Here is a 16,439-nt window from a genome sequence, read left to right on the forward strand (position 1 = left end):
TAAGGTTTAATTGATAAGTTACACACAACAAGTAGAGAATTAGCACTTTTTCATTGATGGGAAGCTTCTCTTAGGCTTTGAAGAACTGTTACCATTGCTACTTTTGTGCTCGGTGGCCATTATTAAGCAAAATTAAGGGTTATTTTCAGGCCACAGTAAACCACAAATAACTGAAACCACGGATAACTGAAACCACGGATAACTGAAACCATGGATAACTGAAACCACGGATAACTGAAACCATGGATAACTGAAACCACAGATAACCGAAACCACAGATAACTGAAACCACGGATACGGGGGACCTACTGTATAATGAAAATTCACAGTGGTATTTTCTGCAAAAAAATGTTGCAACATGTAGTGGGTTAAATACACCATTATTTTTTAATATAGTATATACATTAACTCTTTAAAAGGAAAGTTTAAAGTAGCTGCAAGATTGGAGATGTTTTAGTTTCTTAAATTCCAAAAGAATTTAGGCTATAAAAAGTTTGACATATGGTATGCAATATAAGCAAACATTAAAATATATTATGGTATACAATATAAGCAAATATTAAAATATATTATACAGGTGTTATTAATACCATACTGTACAATAGTTACAGACCATGTAGTTCCTAGTTGACAAGAACCTATCAACACATACTGGATGAATGTTTTATAGTATTCTATACAATTTTTTTTTTTTCAACAAGTCGGCCATCTCCCACCGAGGCAGGGTGACCCCAAAAGAGAAAGAAAATCCCCAAAAAGAAAATACTTTCATCATCATTCAACACTTTCACCTCACTCACACATAATCATTGTTTTTGCAGAGGTGCCCAGAATACAACAGCTTAGAAGTATATACATATAAAAATACACAATATATCTCTCTAAACTGCCAATATCCCAAACCCCTCCTTTAGAGTGCAGGCATTGCACTTCCCATTTCCAGGACTCAAGTCCAGCTATATAAAATAACAGGTTTCCCTGAATCCCTTCACTAAATATTACCCTGCTCACACCCCAACAGATCGTCAGGTCCCAAATACCATTCGTCTCCATTCGCTCCTATCTAACACGCTCACGCACGCTTGCTGGAAGTCCAAACCCATCGCCCACAACACCTCCTTTACCCCCTCTCTCCAACCTTTTCGAGGACGACCCCTACCGTGCCTTCCTTCCCCTACAGATTTATACGCTCTCCATGTCATTCTACTTTGATCCATTCTCTCTAAATGACCAAACTACTTCAACAAACCCTCTTCAGCCCTCTGACTAATACTTTTATTAACTCCACACCTTCTCCTAATTTCCACACTCCGAATTTTCTGCATATTTACACCACACATTGCCCTTAGACAGGACATCTCCACTGCCTCCAACCGCCTCCTCGCTGCAGCATTTACAACCCAAGCTTCACATCCATATAAGAGTGTTGGTACCGCTATACTTTCATACATTCCCTTACACAAATAACCCGCACATAAAAGACAGAAGCTTACGACGACTTTGTCAATGGTCCAAGTCGGACCGAAACGTCGTCGTAAGCTTCTGTCTTTTATGTGCGGGTTATTTGTGTATCGTTCCAGTCACGGTATTGTGCCTTTTTGTTATTTATACATTCCCTTCTTTGCCTCCATAGATAACGTTCTTTGTCTCCACATATACCTCAACGCACCCCTCACCTTTTTTCCCTCATCAATTCTATGATTAACCCCATCCTTCATAAATCCATCCGCTGATACGTCAACTCCCAAATATCAGAAATATATATAGAAATGTATATATATATATAGATATATATATGCTTGTGTATGCATGTATAGTGTGACCTAAGTGTAAGTAGAAGTAAGATGTACCTGAAACCTGTTTAGGAGATAGAAAAAAGACACCGGCACTCCTACTATCATGTAAAATAGTTACAGGTTTCCATTTCACACTCACCTGGCAGGACAATAGTACCTCCCTGAGCTGCTGCTGTCTGTTAACCCACTACCTAACTCATTACAATTATTATAACTACTATATTTCCACTGCAAAGTGCTAAACCCATGTGTGTCAAACAGAGCACAAGGAATGGGAGGCAATTAAGTTTTATCCAAGAAAGTGTAAAGTAGATAAATTTCCCCAAATCAAGAACCCTTCACAAGCATCAAGGTAAAAACTCCTTTCCTCCCTCCCCTTTGAAGAGAATTCAATGAAATCTCAGCACACTTCAGCCTGCCTTACACAGAATGCCCACCATTCTTGCACTTTTATTATTTAACAGAGAATTCACTTTTATTCCATCATTCCATTGGAATAATTTATCAGATTTATGAAATTAGATGTTGCATTTCCAAATATAATGTAGTAGCCTGGTGTGCATTTTCTATGTTGAGTGAAAATTTGCTGGCTGTGGTTGTCATCATTGTTTAATTTAGAGGCAACAAATGTGGTGCCATCTGCAAACAGCATTGGTGAGTCACTTGGCATCTATTTACTCAATGTTCCAAGGATCTTCACACCCACCACCACAGATGGTGGTTGTGTTTAGTGATGGTGGTTGTACTGAGTGGTGGTGCTGGTTGTGTTGAATGGTGGTGGTTGTGTTGAGTCTCCTAAATTAGAAATATTACAGGAATAAGAACTATTTTATCACCCAGGGAGGTACTACTGTTCTGCCAAGTGAGTGTAAAACAAAAGCCTGTAATTGTTTTACATGATGGTAGGATTGCTGGTGTCTTTTTTCTGTTTCATAAGCATGCAAGATTTCAGGTATGTCTTGCTGCTTCTACTTACACTTAGGTCACACTACACATACATGTACAAACAAACAAACAAACATATATATATATATATATATATATATATATATATATATATATTGTAGGTAGTAGGTTGGTAGACAGCAACCGCCCAGGGAGGTACTACCGTCCTGCCAAGTGAGTGTAAAACGAAAGCCTGTAATTGTTTTACATGATGGTAGGATTGCTGGTGTCTTTTGTCTGTCTCATAAATATGCAAGATTACAGGTAAGTCTTGCTACTTCTACTTACACTTACGTCACACTACACATACATGTACAAGCACATATATACACACCCCTCTGGGTTTTCTTCTATTTTCTTTCTAGTTCTTATTCTTGTTTATTTCCTCTTATCTCCATGGGGAAGTGGAACAGAATTCTTCCTCCGTAAGCCATGCGTGTTGTAAGAGGCAACTAAAATGCCGGGAGCAAGGGGCTAGTAACCTCTTCTCCTGTATATATTACTAAATGTAAAAGGAGAAACTTTCGTTTTTCCTTTTGGGCCACCCCGCCTCGGTGGGATACGGCCGGTGTGTTGAAAGAAAAGAAATATATATATATATATATATATATATATATATTGTAGGTAGTAGGTTGGTAGACAGCAACCGCCCAGGGAGGTACTACCGTCCTGCCAAGTGAGTGTAAAACGAAAGCCTGTAATTGTTTTACATGATGGTAGGATTGCTGGTGTCCTTTTTTCTGTCTCATGAACATGCAAGATTTCAGGTACGTCTTGCTACTTCTACTTACACTTAGGTCACACTACACATACATGTACAAGCACATATATACACACCCCTCTGGGTTTTCTTCTATTTTCTTTCTAGTTCTTATTCTTGTTTATTTCCTCTTATCTCCATGGGGAAGTGGAACAGAATTCTTCCTCCGTAAGCCATGCGTGTTGTAAGAGGCGACTAAAATGCCGGGAGCAAGGGGCTAGTAACCTCTTCTCCTGTATATATTACTAAATGTAAAAGGAGAAACTTTCGTTTTTCCTTTTGGGCCACCCCGCCTCGGTGGGATACGGCCGGTGTGTTGAAAGAAAGAATATATATATATATACACACACACCCCTGTGGGTTTTCTTCTATTTTCTTACTAGTTCTTGTTCTTGTTTATGTCCTATTATCTCCATGGGGAAGTGGAAGAGAATTCTTACTCCGTAAGCCATGCATGTCGTAAGAGGCAACTAAAATTCCGGGAGCAAGGGGCTAGTGACCCCCCTTCTGCTATGTTATTCTTTTTGGACCACCCTGCCTTGGTGGGATACAGCCACTTTGTTGAAAGAAGACATACACAGACAGTTCAGTAACATGTTAAGCAGGAAATGTCTATTCTTTTGTAAAATAAAATACAGTGGTCCCCCGCTTTTCGTAGTTCCCGGCAATTGTAAATTTCGCCAATCATAGGGGTATTTTCGAATAAACATGGACTCGCTTTTCATAGGTTGACTCGCGAGTCGTAGTTCGTCCGGGATGCGTACCCACGGCGTGAGCCGGGGCGGCAGCCAGTCTGGCATTGTTTACCAGTGAGCGAAGGTCCCCTCACGTGCTCCAGCGAAATATTTCATAATATTCCATTTATCTTAGTGCTTGCAAGTACTAAATAAGCTACCATGGCTCCAAAGAAAGCTCTTAGTGCCAAGCCTGTGGTCAAGAAGGTGAGAAATACGATTGAATTTAAGAAAACCATCATTGAACAGTATGAAAGTGGTACAAGTGTGGCCGAACTGTCTAGGATGTATAAGAAACCCTACACAACCTTATGTTCCATAGTGGCCAAGAAAAAGGAAATCAAGGATGCTGTTGTTGCAAAGGGAGTAACTATGCTGACAAAAATGAGATCACCAGTACTGGAAGAGGTTGAGAAGTTATTATTGGTGTGGGTAAATGAGAAACAATTAGCAGGAGATACTCTTATGACTTCAATTATTTGTGAAAAGGCTAGGCAGTTGCATGAAGATTTGGTAAAGAAATTGCCTGCAAATAGTGGTGATGTGGGTGAATTTAAGGCCAGCAAAGGCTGGTTTGAGAGATTTAAGAACCGTACTGGCATACACAGTGTAATAAGGCATGGTGAAGCTGCCAGTTCGGACCACAAGGCGGCTGAAAAATATGTGCATGAATTCCAGGAGTACATAGAAGCTGAAGGACTGAAACCTGAACAAGTGTTCAATTGTGATGAAACAGGCCTCTTTTGGAAGAAAATGCCAAAGAGGACCTTCATTACACAAGAGGAAAAGGCAATGCCAGGACACAAGCCTATGAAAGACAGGCTGACGCTAATGTTATGTGCTAATGCAAATGGGGATTTCAAAGTGAAGCCATTACTAGTGTACCATTCTGAAAATCCCAGAGTGTTCAGGAAAAACAATGTTATGAAGAGTAAATTGTGTGTGTTTTGGAAATCTAATAGTAAGGCATGGGTCACGAGGGAAATTTTCGTTGAGTGGTTCAATGAAGTGTTTGGCCCTAGTGTGAAGGAGTATCTCCTGGAAAAGAAATTGGATCTCATGTGCCTGTTAGTAATGGACAATGCACCTGTTCATCCTCCAAACTTGGATGACCTAATTTTCGAGGAGTTTGGGTTCATCATAGTAAAGTTCTTGCCCCCGAATACCACTCCTCTCCTCCAGCCCATGGACCAGCAGGTCATTGCAAACTTTAAAAAACTCTACACAAAAGCCATGTTTCACAGATGCTTGACTGTGACCACACACACTCACTTGACCCTAAGAGAATTTTGGAGAGAACACTTCAGCATCCTCCACTGCATAACCCTTATAGGTATGGCTTGGGAGGGAGTGACTACCGGGACTTTGAACTCTGCCTGGAGAAAACTGTGGCCAGATTGTGTCGACAAGAGGGATTTTGAAGGGTTTGGGACTGACCCTAATGAGCCTATGTCTGTTGTAAAATCAATTGTGGCACTGGGGAGTTCCATGGGGTTGGATGTGAGTTTGGAAGATGTGGAAGAATTGGTGGAAGACCACAATGAAGAGCTCACCACTGAGGAGCTGCAAGAGCTTCAGCAGGAAGAGCAACACATCGCAGCTCAGAATCTTGCTGCAGAGGAGGAGGAAGAGAGATGGAAGAAGGTGCCTTCTTCAGAAATGAAAGAGATTTTCACTGTGGGGTAAGATGGAAAGCTTTATGGAGAAACATCACCCTAACAAGGTTGTTGCAAGCCAGGTTGGAAACATGTACAGTGACAAAGTCTTGGGCCATTTTAGGGAAGTATTAAAGAGACGCCAGAAACAGAGCTCTCTCCACAGTTATTTTGTGAGACAGGACTCCAGTGACTCTCAAGGTGGTCCTAGTGGCATTAAGAAACAGAGAAGACAAGCAACCCTAGAGAAGCAATTGGTACCTGAGATGTTGCTGGAAGGGGATTCCCCTTCCAAACTATAAACAATCCACTCTCTCTCCTCCTCCAGTCTCCCATACACTAAGAAGAATCTCCAATAAAGGTAAGTGTTATGCTGTTAATGTTTCATTCATCATTTCCCATTGTATTGTTTATGTACTACATGCATATTTCATGTTAAAAATTTTTTTGTTTTAATACTTCTGGGTGTCAGGAAAGGATTAATTGTATTTACATTATTTCTTATGGGGAAAATTGATTCGTAAATCGTAAATTTCGTTTATAGTAACAGCTCCAGGAACGGATTAATTACGAAAAATGAGGGACCACTGTAATTCATACTAAATAAAGATGGGTTTTTGATTACTATTAGTTAAATAACAGTTCTTAGGGAAAAAGCAAAATTATTAATCATACTAATAAAAGAAAAAAACATTTCATCACAAACCTTTTCTCTCAAGCTGACAGGAGCTGAATGGGAAGACTTGACTGGCGTAGAAACGAGGGGAAAATTTGTGCGTCCATTATCAGGAGGAGGGCTGTCGAGTCGTGCTGTTGTCTCCTCTAGTGGTTCTCGCACCTCGGAACACTGATGCAAAGTCATTTCACACTCAAACTAATGACAGAGAAATTAGCCATTAGGTATAGATACAATACAGAATTCTAAGCAACTAAGACTGCAAATTATTATTTTCATGGAAAATGTTAAACCTATCAGCATCAGACCAACTGAACACTAAAATAAGCATAAACAACTTTGTCTCCTGGCAAGACAGGGTGAGCCAAAGAAGAAAACACATTCACTATCATTCATTCAATCACCATCTTGCCAGAAGTGCAATGACATCACAAACAGATAACCCTCTGACTGCAACATCCCCAACCTTATCATGAAATGCAATATCATATCCTATGTCATATAATATCATACAATATCACATAATGTTCATCCTTAAGCACACTTCTCAGGATGCAGTATAAATTCGGTGGGGGACGACCGACTTGTTGAAAAAAAAAAAAAAAAAAAAAAAAAAAAAAAAAAAAAATTTGGAACTTACATAATTTCATTTTTTAACACACTGGCCATCTCCCACCGAGGTAGGGTGACCCAAAAAAAGAAATCCCTTCACCATAATTCAAATTATCACTGTCTTGCCAGAAGAGTGTAGATCAGTTTATTTACCTCTTTCTTTACTGACTGATGTGCAAATTCACCTCTCTGCATTGCTAATTGTCTGGCCAACCTGTTCTTCTCTTCTCGTAACTGGATTAATTCAGCTTCTAATTCCTGGAAAGTATTTTCAGTTAACATATAAACCAAAGATGAATTTTAAAACTGAAGATAATTTCAGCCTATACTGAAATGGCTTTTGTTGCACTAACAGTCTTAAAAAAAATTACAATAAAACCTGGCACAAAAAAAAAAAAAAAAAAGGAAGACACTTACTCATACTTGGTTTATTTTCTAAAGCCTTTCTTATTCCTTTTGTAATTGAGACTAACTCTCATTCTATAGCAGTTGAGAGTCTAAGTCTTGGTCAACTTTCTACTCTATTACATAAATAAATACAGAATGAAATACTTAGTGTTGAAGAAATAAAGCAGAAACAAAAAAATACTTGATAATGAGGTTTACTGCTACTAAATTATAGCAAGAGTATGGCAAATACACTAACAGCAAATGATAAGCCAAACACTTGGTTTAACAAAAAACACTAACTCAAACAAATTTTATGGTAATCCTGCACACAACTGAGAAATAGAAAGAATGTAATATCTAAAAAACTTAACACTAAAATACTGCAATATATTAAATTTCAGCAAAACCTTTTTTCTATACCTCTCTTGATGATGGTTTATTAGATCTGTTCAACACTGAGTTGTTTCCATCACATTTGCTGTTATTTTTTTCATCTTGTTTCTGTAACTCAGATTTCTCACTGTCTTTTTTATATTCTTCTTTTACACTTGCACGCACTTGCTTGAAGACCTGAAAACAGAATACGTTTCACAAATTAGCGAAATATGGTTGACTGGTTTGTTGCTTTGGAAAAATCCATCTAAAATACATTTAACAAGATATCTGTTGTCCTTTAACAAAGTTCTAAAAATAGTTGATAAGTACACTAGGTTCTCCATGGGGAAGTGGAAAAGAATTCTTCCTCCGTAAGCCACGTGTGTGTCATAAGAGGCGACTAAAATGCCGGGAGCAAGGGGTTAGTAACCCCTTCTCCTGTATACATTACTAAAGTTGAAAAGAGAAACTTTTCTTTTTCTTTTTAGGCCACCCTGCCTTTGTAGAATACAGCCAGGTTTCCCTTTTGATATACCTTTGAAGAGTTTCAAGAGTTTCACTACTCTCGGAGCCCAGCCATGGACCAGGCTCATCTGGTGCTTGCCTGGTCATCCAGGCTGCTGCTGCTGGAGGCCTGCTGCCTCACATATCCATCACAGCCTGGTTGATCTGGCACCTAGTGAAGACACTTGTCCAGTTTCCTCTTGAAGGCTTCTACACTTGTTCCAGCTGTGTTTCTGATATCTTCTGGTAAGATTTTGAACAGTCTGGGACCCCGAATGTTGATACAGTGTTCCCTTATCGTCCCCACCGAAACTTCTCTGTTCCTCTCTGGGTTTATTTTGCACTTTCCCCCATATCTCTCACTCCAGTATGTTGTTATGGCAGTGTGCAGATTTAAGACCAGGCCCTCGAGTGCTTTCCAGGTACAGTGGACCCCCACCCAACGGTAGCATCAAGTAACAGCAAATTCGTCTAACAACGCTCTTTGACGTCAAAAAATTGGCTCTACTAACGAAGAAAAATTCATCTAACGGCATGCGGGCTAAGTGGGCCCAGCCACTCCAAGACTCCGTGTATAGCCAGTGTGTCAATATTTACATGCCGTTGCAGTCAATTCCGAGTGCACCTGCAATATATTTTGTATTATTCCAGTGTTTTTAGTGCTTGTAACTGCTAAATAAGCCACCATGGGCCCCAAGAAAGCTTCTAGTGCTAAAAAGGGTGAGAAATACTCTCGAAATACTATCGTAGCATGGTCAGCTGCTGCTGCTGCTGTACTACCGTAAGCTGTTGCTGCACCACCGTCAGCTGCTGCTGCAACACCGTCAGCTGCTGCTGCTGCACTACCGTCAGCTGTTCCTGCAACACCATCAGCTGCTGCTGCTTCTGTACTACCGTAAGCTGTTGCTGCACCACCGTCAGCTGCTGCTGCTCCATGGTCAGCTGTACATGTGGAAACACTATTGTTGGTGTGGCTTATCGAGAATACCGAGAAAGAATTAACCCCAGAGGGTTAGCCACCCAGGATAACCCAAGAAAGTCAGTGCGTCATCGAGGACTGTCTAAATTATTTCCTTTGGGGTCCTTAATCTTGTCCCCAGGATGCGACCCACACCAGCCGACTAACACCCAGGTGAACAGGAAAAAATGCCTGGAACTAGTGTTCATATTGGTGAATTTAAGGCCAGAAAAGGTTGGTTTGAGAGATTTAAGAAATGTAGTGGCATACACAGTGTGATAAGGCATGGCAAAGCTGAAAAATTCCAACCCCAACCAGTGTTCAATTGCGACAAAACAGGCCTGTTCTGGAAGAAAATACCAAACAGGACCTACATTACTCAGAAGGAAAAGGCACTACCAGGACACAAGCCTATGAAAGACAGGATAACTTTCTTGTTTTGTTGTAATGCTAGTGGGGATTGCAAAGTGAAGCCTTTACTCATGTATCACTCTGAAAATCCCAGAGTGTTCAAGAAAAACAGTGTCTCATCACTCAACAATACTCTTCAATAAAGGTAAGTGTCATTTTAGTATTTATTTATGTATGTATTGTGCATGTCTAATTGTTTTCTGTGTAGGGAAATGTATATTTCATGTAGAAAAAATTATATTTCTAATACTTTTGGCTGTCTGGAATGGATTAATTGGATTTCCATTATCTCTTATGGGGAAAATTAATTCAACCAACGGCAAATTTGACTAACGGCTAGCTCTCTGGAATGGATTAATGCCGTTGGTCGAGGGTCCATTGTATATATTATCATGTATCTTTCTCTCCTCCATTCCAATGAGTACATGTTCAAGACTTGAAGACGTTCCCAGTAATTTAAGTGCCTTACTGGCTCAATGTGAGCCGTAAACGATCTCTGTATTTGTTCCAGCTCTGATATTTCTCCTGCTTTGAACGGGGCCATCAGCACTGAGCAACATTCTAAATGAATATTTAGGTTAGCTTAGGCAAGGTTCATAAAAAAAAAAAGGACATTAGGTAAAGCGTATATAATATCTTTACAATAATAAAGTATATCACTAAGTGTCCAACTTACTTAAACAGATACAAAAGTTGAATAAAACAATACTTTACCTGCTTCAGTTCTTTGTTGACTAACTGCGATGCACTCTTGATGCCCAAACAAAACGAATCTTTAATGACAGTAGAATCACCAGCATCCTGAAAAACAATGCAAATGCTTTTTTTTTTTAATCACACCAGCCATCTCCAACCAAGGTATGGTAACCCTAATAAAGTAAACCATCGTTCATTCATTGCCTAGCTCTGAGTGCAGACATCTCCACGGGACCTTGTAATTGCTGCTTTCTCAGCCCTTCCTGACACTGCCTGCTGCTGTGCAGCTCAACAGCCTTCCTTACATTGCCAGCTGCTGTGCAGCTGGCATGTCCTTCAAGACACTCCTATTCCTGGGAGCCAAGCTCGGGTCACCAACTGGAAAAGACCCGGGCCGGCAGTACTGGTGAATCTACAGCAGAACAGAACATTGCAATTCAAATGGCACTCCTGCTTCAGAGTACAGGCACTGTACTTGCCAACTCCAGGACTCAAAGGTGGCTAACTCCTTTCCCTAAATTCCCTCATAAATGTTACCTTGCTCACACTCCTACAGTGAATAAAGCCATAAAAACCACTTATATGTGCTCAATCTACTCTAACAAGCTCACAAAGGTCTGCTGAATGCTCAAATCTCTAGCACTCGAAGCCTGCTTTTTTTTCCTCCCTCCAACCATCCTGGAATGACCCCTACCCATTACCTACCATCCAATTTATACATAGTCCTGGTCATCCTATTCTGCTCCAGCCTTTCTAAAATGCCCAAATCATCTCAACAACTCCTCTTCAGCAATTACTATTATTTTTTATTTTAACATGTCAGCCATTTCCCACTGAGGCAGAGTGACCCAATAAGAAAAACAAAAAACTTTCATCATTCAGCACTTTCACCATCATTCATACATAATCACTGTCTTTGCAGAAGCAGTCTGATACGACAGTTTAGATGTCTCTCGAAACAGCCAATATCCCAAACCCCTCCTTTAAAGTGCAGGCATTGTACTTCCCATTTCCAGGACTCAAGTCTGGCTAACCGGTTTCCGTGAATCCCTTTACAAAATATTACCCTGCTCACACTCCAACAGCACGTCAGGTCCCAAAAACCATTCATCTCCATTCACTCCTATCTAACACGCTCACGCACACTTGATGGAAGTCCAAGCCCCTCGCCCACAAAACCTTCTTTATCTCCTCCCTCCAACCTTTTCGGGGACAACCCCTACCACGCCCTCCCTCCCCTACAGATTTATGCGCTCTCCAAGTCATTATACTTTGTTCCATTCTCTCTAAATGACCAAACCACCTCAACAACCCCTCTTCAGCTCTCTGACTAATACTTTTAGTAACTCTACACCTCCTCCTAATTTCCACACTACGAATTCTCTGCATAATATTTACACCACACACTGCCCTTAGACACGACATCTCCACTGCCTCCAGATGCCTCCCCACTGCAGCATTTACAACCCATGCTTCACACCCATATAAGAGTGTTGGTACCAATATGCTCTCATACATTCCCTTCTTTGCCTCCGTGGATAATGTTGTTTGTCTCTACAGATACCTCAACGCACCACTCACCTTTTTTCCTTCATCAATTCTATGGTTAACCTCATCCTTCATAAACCCATCCTCTGACAAGTCAACTCCCAATTATCTGAAAACATTTACTGCTTCCATACTCCCTCCCTCCAATGTGATATCCAATTTTTCTTTATCTAAATCGTTTGATACCCTCATCACCTTACTCTTATCTATGTTCACTTTCAACTTTCTACCTTTACACACCCTCCCAAACTCGTCCACTAACCTTTGCAATTTTTCTTTAGAATCTCCCATAAGCACAGTATCATCAGCAAAAAGTAACTGTCCATTCCCATTTTGTATTTGATTCCCCATAATTTAATCCCACCCTCTCCCCAACACCCTAGCATTTACTTCTTTTACAACCCCATCTATAAATATGTTTAACATCCATGGTGACATTACACATCCTGTCTAAGACCTACTTTTACTGGGAAGTAATCTCCCTCTCTCCTACACACCCTAACCAGACCCCACTATCCTCATAAAAGCTCTACTATTCCATACACTTGCAACATCTGCCACATTGCTCCCCTATCCACTCTATCATATGCCTTTTCTAAACCCATAAATGCAATGAAAACTTCCCTACCTTTATCTAAACATTGTTCACATATATGCTTCAAAACTTTTGTTTTTCTTTTTGGGCCACCCTGCTTCGCTGGGATACTGCCAGTTTGTTGAAAGAAGATACATGTATAGGCTTCAATGTAAACATCCCCTACCCATTCTAAAGCCTCCTTGCTCCTCTGCAATCCTGCTCTCTGTCTTACCTCTAATTCTTTCAATAATAACCCTACCATACACTTTACCTGGTATACACAGTAAACTTATTCTCCTAAGGTTTTTACAATCACTTTTTATTATTATTACTAGTTATTATTATTTACTTTACTGGCCATTTACTACCAAGGCAGTATGACCTGCAAAAAAAGAAGCACATTCACTATCATTCACTCAACTGCTGTCATGCCAGAAGTGTGCTGACATGGCAATTCAGATGCCCCACCAAGCTGCAACATTCCCACCCCTCCATCAGAGTGCAAGCACTGCCCCTCCCACCTCCAGGACTCAAGTCAGGCTCACTAGTTTTCTGCAAATTCTTTCATAAATGTTATCATACTCAAATTATTATTATTTTTACATTAAAGTAAACACACAGGAATCATAGTGCCTGGGGAATTAAAAGAATCTGTAAATGTTAAAATGGATAGAAGGATGCTTAGAAACTGGGTCACATTGGTAATGATACAAAGAACCATCAACTAGCTGATTAGTAACCCTACATATTATTTTTCGCTGTAGTGGAAGAATTTTTTGATAGCATGCCGTATCTTCTTTAACAGACTTATAAAAGCATTTTAGTAGAAATAACTTCATCTAATCCTAGAATAGTTATAATCTCTAGTATTCTCTACACATCATCAGACAATGTAATCAAGTTTATATGAGATATACTGAACTCTAACTCATGTTTAATCAGGTATTTCAAATTTGCCTACAAACAAAGTTACTGACACTGTCGCCAGAGCTTCTCCGAGGAACCTTGACAATCAGCTCCTCCAGTGATGCAGGTTGGGATGAGTTGAGCGGTTGTGTGGACGGTGCTGGGGAGCTTTTCAAGAGACTACTCATGCTTGAGTCAAAGAAGGATTCATCATATGCTGAAAATTCAGGTTTAGTTGAAATAACTAAACTTATCAAAAAAAAAATCAAAGAATCTTGAACATATGCTGGAATAAATACACTTCAAGAACTTTTAAATAAATCAACTATATGAACAATAAACATGCAAAATTACATATTTAAGAGGTTGCAATGAGTGGAAAGAAGGAACGAGGGAAAGGGGGAGTTCTGGCTCTTAGGCTCACCTTTTTAATACATGACAAGTGATGTGAATTAGCTATGTCATATTTACATTTTATCCACCTGTGTCATTGTCCAGCCCACTTCATCTCTTTACTCTTACAGTGTACACTATTACTTTATATTAATATATAATGCTCTTACTAAAACAAAACAATCAAACTCTTCAACTTACATCCAACATCAACATAGTGTACATTGAGTCCTTTACTACAACGCCGTACTTTGCTGCCTCGTGGACTCTCTTCCTCACAGCTATCATCTCCAGAGCCACTGTTTGATCCCCTACGCTTCACTGGTGCCAGAAGACCCATAGGTTGATCTACATAATCCCCAAGGCAGGAACCATCCAAGCTGCTCTCCTTATCACTGTTAAGTCAAACACACATGCTCAGATTCCAAATAAAGAACAAGTAATGCCATTAAAGCTTGCATTATATTTAATTAATGCTAATAACACTAACACACTTTAAACACTAATAACACTTTAAAGGAGGGGTTTGGGATATTGGTAGTTTGGAGGGACATCTCAGCTGTCATATCTGAGCACCTCTGCAAAGACAGTGATTATGTATGAGTGATGGTGAAAGTGTTGAATGATGAAAGTTTTTTTTTTTTCTTTCTTTCTGAGTCAACCTGCCTCGGTGGGAAACAGCCAATGTGTTAAAAAAAACACTAATACATTTATTAACACAATGGCTGTCTCCCACCAATGTAGGGTGACCTGAAAAAGAAGAAACAGAAGTATTTCATCTTTTCACATTTAGCAATGACTTCAGTAGCTTCTTAAAAATATATATGGCAGTACAGACAATATTTTCTCAAGACAAACAGAATCACAATAAGCTTCTGTTTTCAGCAGTACTATATCAAATAAAGTAGGAAATAAAATATTTTTGAATGAATTTGACATACACAGGCATACAGTACACAAGTACAGCACATACGTTCTCTCGTACATACCTGTTCCTCATGTTTTGGCGCATGGGGAAGGAGTCAATCTGCGACAACAATTCATCATTGTTGTCTCGTAAATGCTGATTCTCTGCAGTGACCCGCTCTAGCCGATCCAAAAGTTGACGGTATTCTTCTTCCCTCGGACTCATGGACTCGTACTCTGCAACCTGCATGGTTTTGGAAATTTTACTTCATTTTATAAAATCACTCTAGCATTACTGATGGCAAATTATGAATACAGTGGTACCTTGGGACACGAATTTTTTTCATTCTAGAAGCCTGTTTGAGTGCCGATACCAAATGAATTTGTTCCCATAAGGAATAACGTAAGTCAGATTAATCAGTTTCAGACTCCCAAAAATACACTTACAAAAGCACTTACATAAATGTCCTTACATTAATGTTAGAGTTTTAAGCTGTTCGTATCCCGTGGTGCCACTGTATATTGTTGACAATATAACAAACTGCAATATGCTCACAGCACAGAACAGTACTTAAGAATTGTCTCCATTTTCTAATCAGTTGGCATAATTTACTTAATCTGTCTCCAGTCTTTATCTGGATCTGTGTTTGTAACTTGTGTTTTCCAATGGTAGAAAATACTGCTTTATTCCTAAATTTATTACTTTAACCAAGGAACATATCTGGAAAACCTTTTCCTTTCTTTCCTTTAGTTTTCCTATTACTGTATAATTCCACAGCCAAAACTGCTCCACATAACTATGGGCTTTAAGAAAAATGGGAAAAATACATAAGTATTAATAAAATAATTTTTTTTAACCCACTGGCCATATCCCACCAAGGCAGGGTGACCTGAAAAGAAAAACCGAGCTTTTTTTTTCTTTCCTTGTACTTTCCACCTCCAGGACTTGAGTCCTGGAGATAGGAAGTACAATGCCTGAACTTTAAAGGAGGAGTTTGGGATATTGGCTATTTGGAGTGACACCTAAACTGTCGTATCTGAGCCCCTCTGCAAAAGACAGTGATTATGTGTGAATAATGGTGAAAGTGTTGAATGATGGTAAAAGTGTTTTTTTCTTTTTTGGGCACCCTGCCTTGGTGGGAGATAGTCGACATATAAAAAAAAACAAAAAAACATACAATGTTGAATATACAATACAGCCTCTCCTCACTTAACGATGCAGTTCCGTTCCTAAGACCACATCATTAAATGAATTCGTCGCTAAGTGAGGAGCATACTATACTGGTAGTGAGTTTGTGTCAACCACCTGTGACACTGTTTTAATGTCACCTTTGCACTATTTATAACATTTCTGGAATATTTTTAAATGTTTATGCAGTAGTATACTGTACATTAAAATAAGCAGAATAGAGGAAATCAGCTCTAATATACATTATTTATGTATAAATACTGGTCAGAGAGCCTGTCATAAGTCTGAGGCATCAGTAAATGAGTACGTCGCTAAGTGAGGAGAGGCTGTACATATAACATTGAATATACAATACACAAAGAATTGAGTATACAATACTGAATACACAATATATACAATACTGATCAT

The 16,439-nt window shown here is 39.4% G+C and overlaps 1 protein-coding gene across 7 annotated transcripts in view; it reads right to left on the minus strand.

Annotated features, from left to right (window-relative positions):
• LOC128701646 (ninein-like protein) overlaps positions 1–16,439 on the minus strand; it is a 100,309-nt gene that overhangs the window by 22,569 nt on the left and 61,301 nt on the right. For all 7 annotated transcript variants that reach the window (XM_070101554.1, XM_070101552.1, XM_070101551.1 and 4 more), the window contains exons 11-17: positions 14,926–15,086; positions 14,138–14,331; positions 13,615–13,760; positions 10,531–10,617; positions 7,989–8,138; positions 7,332–7,436; positions 6,597–6,764 (exon numbers count right to left, since the gene is read on the minus strand). In XM_070101554.1, coding sequence (XP_069957655.1) covers positions 6,597–6,764; positions 7,332–7,436; positions 7,989–8,138; positions 10,531–10,617; positions 13,615–13,760; positions 14,138–14,331; positions 14,926–15,086 — 1,011 coding nt within the window. The remainder of the gene's footprint in view (positions 1–6,596; positions 6,765–7,331; positions 7,437–7,988; positions 8,139–10,530; positions 10,618–13,614; positions 13,761–14,137; positions 14,332–14,925; positions 15,087–16,439) is intronic.

This window comes from Cherax quadricarinatus, chromosome 78, assembly GCF_038502225.1.
Source record: "Cherax quadricarinatus isolate ZL_2023a chromosome 78, ASM3850222v1, whole genome shotgun sequence".
Lineage (NCBI taxonomy): Eukaryota > Metazoa > Arthropoda > Malacostraca > Decapoda > Parastacidae > Cherax > Cherax quadricarinatus.